Source organism: Panthera onca, chromosome C1 (genome assembly GCF_046562875.1).
Source record: "Panthera onca isolate mPanOnc1 chromosome C1, mPanOnc1 haplotype 2, whole genome shotgun sequence".
NCBI classification, from domain to species: domain Eukaryota; kingdom Metazoa; phylum Chordata; class Mammalia; order Carnivora; family Felidae; genus Panthera; species Panthera onca.
Window position 1 is genome coordinate 18,458,372 of NC_138346.1, and position 4,917 is coordinate 18,463,288.

Sequence of the window (4,917 nt, forward strand, 5' to 3'; positions counted from 1 at the left end):
CCCCCTCCCCGGTCCCGCCCCCTCGGAGCCTCTTCGGGCTGCTGTGGGGCTGCTCCGGGCCCCGGGGCCCGTGGTCCCGGCGCCATGCGGGCATCGCTGCTGTTGTCGGTGCTGCGGCCCGCAGGGCCTGTGGCCGTGGGCATCTCCCTGGGCTTCACTCTGAGCTTGCTCAGCGTCACCTGGGTGGAGGAACCGTGTGGCCCAGGGCCGCCCCAACCAGGAGAGTCTGAGCTGCCGCCGCGCGGCAACACGAACGCGGCGCGCCGGCCCAACTCGGTGCAGCCGGGAGCGGAGCGCGAGAGGCCTGGGGTCGGCGCAGGCGCCGGGGAGAATTGGGAGCCGCGTGTCTTGCCCTACCACCCTGCACAGCCTGGCCAGGCCGCCAAAAAGGCCGTCAGGTAGGGATCAGCCCCGCCAGCCCCACCCCCTGGGCACCGGTCGGGTCGGGCGCGCCGGGGAGGCCGCCGGAGGCTGGGTTAGGCTCCGGAAGGAAGGGGCTGGCCAGCCAGGAAGTCTTTGGCCCCAATAACTTCCGATTGCCCTGCTTCCCCGGGAGCTGTGGAACCCATCTGAGGCCCTTTCTGGGCCCCGTCCAGGCCTGGGTGGAACTTGCCCTCCTCTGTCCTAAACTGGCTCGACCCCATGGTCCCTCATAGATCCTATTAGCTCCCTAATTGGGCTGTTGGGTTTCGAGAAATGACTGGTGCATAGAGTGGGTGCATAGAGAGAGGGAAAGAAAAAAGAGAAACCAGAATTTACCTGTATCTCTTGTTCCTGGGTGGGGCACCTCGGGATGAGGTTTGTGGGGGAGGGGTGAGGTACCCATCCCATTAATGCCTTTGCGCATGAGTTGAAATACTTTTCTTCTAAGCAACACTGAGTTCAAATTTCAGCTTTGCGACTTACCTTCTGCATTATGGAAGCTAAGTTACCAGAACTGCTGAGCCCCGGTTTGCCCTTGTCCCAAACACACTCAGTACATCCCTCTGCCCTATATTCCTTTACATCATTTATGTGATGTATTTGTGCTATGAAGGCATATTTATATAGAAATAAGTATATACATGGTGTGTGGAGTACCTATGTGCTGAGCAGTTGCCTAAGTGCTTTGAATAGATACTATCAGCTCCTTTATGCAGAGCAGACTACTGAATGAGGCTCAGGTAGGTTAAATAACTTGCTCAAGGACACAACTACTAAGTCGTGAAACAGAGAATCAAATCCACAATGTACCTCTCATATCTCCACACACATTGCCATCCCCCCCTCCTCAAGGCACTATATAGGTAAGGCAAATATTTCATGTAAATCCCCATGACCCCCGGGGAGTTGGTTATTCTTATCCTATTCGTAGGTGAAGAAACAGGCCAGAGAGGATGTGACCTGCCAGAGCCTATGTTGTCTTCTTGATAACCTTGTGCCCTCTTCTCCCCCAGAACCCGATACATCAGCACGGAGCTGGGCATCAGGCAGAGGCTGCTTGTGGCGGTGCTGACCTCACAAGCCACGTTGCCCACACTGGGTGTGGCCGTGAACCGCACGCTGGGGCACCGGCTAGAGCGTGTGGTGTTCCTGACGGGCTCTCGCGGCCGCAGGGCACCACCAGGCATGGCAGTGGTGACACTGGGTGAGGAGCGGCCCATAGGGCACCTGCACCTGGCACTGCGCCACCTACTGGAGCAACACGGTGACGACTTTGACTGGTTCTTCATAGTGCCCGATGCCACCTACACCGAGGCACATGGACTGGCTCGCCTAGCCGGCCGTCTGAGCCTGGCGGCCGCTGCCCACCTGTACCTGGGCCGGCCACAGGACTTCATCGGTGGAGAGCCCGCCCCAGGCCGCTACTGCCATGGAGGCTTTGGGGTGCTGCTGTCCCGCACACTGCTGCAGCAGCTGCGCCCCCACCTGGAAGGCTGCCGCAACGACATCGTCAGTGCGCGACCGGATGAGTGGCTGGGACGCTGCATCCTCGATGCCACAGGGGTGGGCTGCACTGGCGACCACGAGGTGGGAAGATAAGCCGCCCCGTTGGCACCTCCTGCCTGAGCTTGTGCCCTTCCCCCTCGGAGGCAAAGGGGTAGTTGGAAATAATAGGCCTGGGTTTCCATGCCAGTTCTGTCACTTTCTATCCCTGTAACCTTGGGTAAATGACTGCATCTCCTGAACTTTGGTATCCTCATCCATACCAATGAAAATAACTATGGTTCAGGTGTGTTCTAAGGATTAGAAAAAATAAGGGAACCTTGCACATAGCAGGCGTTCAGTGTTGGCTACTATGATTTTTATTTGAGCCCCTGGACAGCTCTGAGATAGGATGCATATGCCCATTTCACACATGAGCTAGCAGAGGCTCGCCCAAAGTCACACAAGCTAACAACTGGTCAAGGTGTACTTAAACCCAGTAATTCCGACCCCAGGTCCACATAGGTCATGGGAGGGGAAGATGAAATCCACACTGGGAGGTGAATGGGGAGCTGTCCCATCTCTTCCCATCATAGACCCCTTCCCTTCCTCTCCCCAGGGGGTACACTATAGCTACCTGGAGCTGAGCCCTGGGGAGCATGTGCAGGAAGGAGACCCCCGTTTCCGCAGTGCCCTGACAGCCCACCCTGTGCATGACCCCGTACACATGTACCAGCTGCACAAAGCTTTTGCCCGAGCTGAGCTGGAACGAACATACCAGGAGATCCAGGAGTTGCAGGTATGGTCGGGGCCCTGGGGGACAGAGGGGACAGGTCCTAAGACATCTGAGATCCCAGGGAAGTCAAAACTAGAATCGGAACAAACTGGCTTCCCAGTCCCTGTTTGTTCCTGCCTTTTCTGAGAAGCTCTTCCAGAAGCCTCCCTTTTAATTCTTAGGTTGCCTCAATCTGGGGAAAGGATAGGTGGAGGCCCTGGGATAGTAGAAATTGGGGACTAGGGACCCATCCCAAGTAGCACCTGCCGTCTGCTTAGTCCTCCAGCTCTGCGCTGGCCCCCACGGTCTATACCTTGCTCCTGGTCTATTTTTCCCATCTAGTGGGAGATCCAGAACACCAGCCATCTGGCAGCCGATGGGGAGCGCGCAGCCGCCTGGCCTGTGGGCATTCCGGCACCATCCCGCCCGGCCTCCCGTTTTGAGGTGTTACGCTGGGACTATTTCACGGAGCAGCATGCTTTCTCCTGCGCTGATGGTTCGCCCCGCTGCCCGCTGCGAGGGGCTGACCGGGCCGATGTGGCTGACGTTCTGGGGGCGGCCCTGGAAGAGCTCAACCGTCGCTATCATCCAGCCCTGCGGCTCCAGAAGCAGCAGCTAGTTAATGGCTACCGACGCTTTGATCCTGCCCGGGGTATGGAGTACACACTGGACTTGCAGCTGGAGGCGCTCACCCCCCAGGGTGGCCGCCGGCCCCTCACCCGCCGGGTGCAGCTGCTGCGGCCACTGAGCCGTGTGGAGATCTTGCCTGTGCCCTACGTCACCGAAGCCTCGCGTCTCACCGTGTTACTGCCTCTGGCTGCGGCCGAGCGGGACCTGGCCCCTGGCTTCCTGGAAGCCTTCGCCACTGCGGCGCTGGAACCTGGCGATGCCGCAGCAGCCTTGACCCTGCTGCTCCTGTACGAGCCACGACAGGCCCAACGGGCGGCCCACGCGGATGTCTTTGCGCCCGTCAAGGCCCACGTGGCGGAACTGGAGCGGCGTTTCCCCGGGGCCCGGGTGCCCTGGCTCAGCGTGCAGACGGCCGCACCCTCCCCGCTGCGCCTCATGGATCTGCTCTCCAAGAAGCACCCGCTGGACACACTGTTCCTGCTGGCCGGGCCAGACACGGTGCTCACGCCTGACTTCCTGAACCGCTGCCGCATGCACGCCATCTCTGGCTGGCAGGCCTTCTTTCCCATGCACTTCCAGGCCTTCCACCCTGCCGTGGCCCCGCCCCAGGGCCCTGGGCCCCCGGAGCTGGGCCGAGACACGGGCCGCTTCGATCGCCAGGCAGCCAGCGAGGCCTGCTTCTACAACTCCGACTACGTGGCGGCCCGAGGGCGGCTGGCGGCGGCCTCAGAGCAGGAGGAGGAGCTGCTGGAGAGCATGGACGTGTACGAGCTGTTCCTGCGCTTCTCCAGCCTCCACGTTCTGCGGGCCGTGGAGCCGGCGCTGCTGCAGCGCTACCGGGCCCAGACATGCAGTGCCCGGCTCAGCGAGGACCTGTACCACCGCTGCCGCCAGGGCGAGCTGGAGGGCCTGGGCTCCCGCACCCAGCTGGCCATGCTGCTCTTCGAGCAGGAGCAGGGCAACAGCACCTGAGCCCGCCCTGCGCCCCAGCGCCCTGGCACGGCAGCACCCCTCTCCTCCCCAACAACCCAGAGTCACCTGCCAGCCTCGCCGGACAGGGCCGGCCGTGGTCTCAGACCCCAGGGCAGAGCCCGCTGGCCCCCTCTCTCTAGCTTTGTGGGTCCTCGGGCTCAGGACAAGCCCTGGGAGGTGCCTTTGGAGCCACCCCTTCTTGCCCCAAACCTGGTCTCCCTGCCTCCCCTCCCCCCCCCCCCCCCCCCCCCAGCCGCCCTTGACGCTGCTGATTCAGGCTGTGGCCTCTGAATATTTATGCAGTGCAGTCTGCCTGACGCCAGCCCCATCTCCCTCCTGGGGGCTGGGCTGTAGATGAGTGGTTGGGGAAGCGGGGAGCTGAGAGAAGAAGAGGGGGTGTCCCCCGGCTTCTCCCTTCTGGACCTGGATGAAGCTCCCTGCCTTTAATAAACTGGCTGAGTGTGGACTAGTGATTCTGAGTTTTCACAAGGTGGCACAGGGACTGGGAGGGCTGGTGGTAAGGATGGAGCCTCCCTTGTCCTGGCTGGGGCCCCGGTCTCCTTTCCCAGGGACTAAGCCATGAGATGCCCAGCCCTGCCCCAGCTCACAGCTTGGTCATATGTGCACACGGAAAG

The 4,917-nt window shown here is 61.1% G+C and overlaps 1 protein-coding gene across 1 annotated transcript; it reads left to right on the top strand.

The window, feature by feature from the left end:
• Positions 1–83: 83 nt before the first annotated feature.
• On the top strand, positions 84–4,755 carry CHPF (chondroitin polymerizing factor). Its single transcript, XM_060623748.3, has 4 exons — positions 84–398; positions 1,437–2,010; positions 2,525–2,704; positions 3,023–4,755. Exons 1-4 carry the CDS (start codon positions 85–87, stop codon positions 4,280–4,282), a joined length of 2,328 nt encoding a protein of 775 aa, XP_060479731.1. The 5' UTR covers position 84; the 3' UTR covers positions 4,283–4,755.
• The last annotated feature ends 162 nt before the right edge of the window (positions 4,756–4,917 follow it).

Bases quoted from the DNA above. Each gene is read 5' to 3' on its own strand.
- CHPF (XM_060623748.3), top strand. From the start codon at position 85: ATGCGGGCATCGCTGCTGTTGTCGGTGCTGCGGCCCGCAGGGCCTGTG. The intron at 399-1,436 runs GTAGGGATCAGC...CTTCTCCCCCAG, and splicing joins GCCGCCAAAAAGGCCGTCAG to AACCCGATACATCAGCACGG. The intron at 2,011-2,524 runs GTGGGAAGATAA...TCCTCTCCCCAG, and splicing joins GCTGCACTGGCGACCACGAG to GGGGTACACTATAGCTACCT.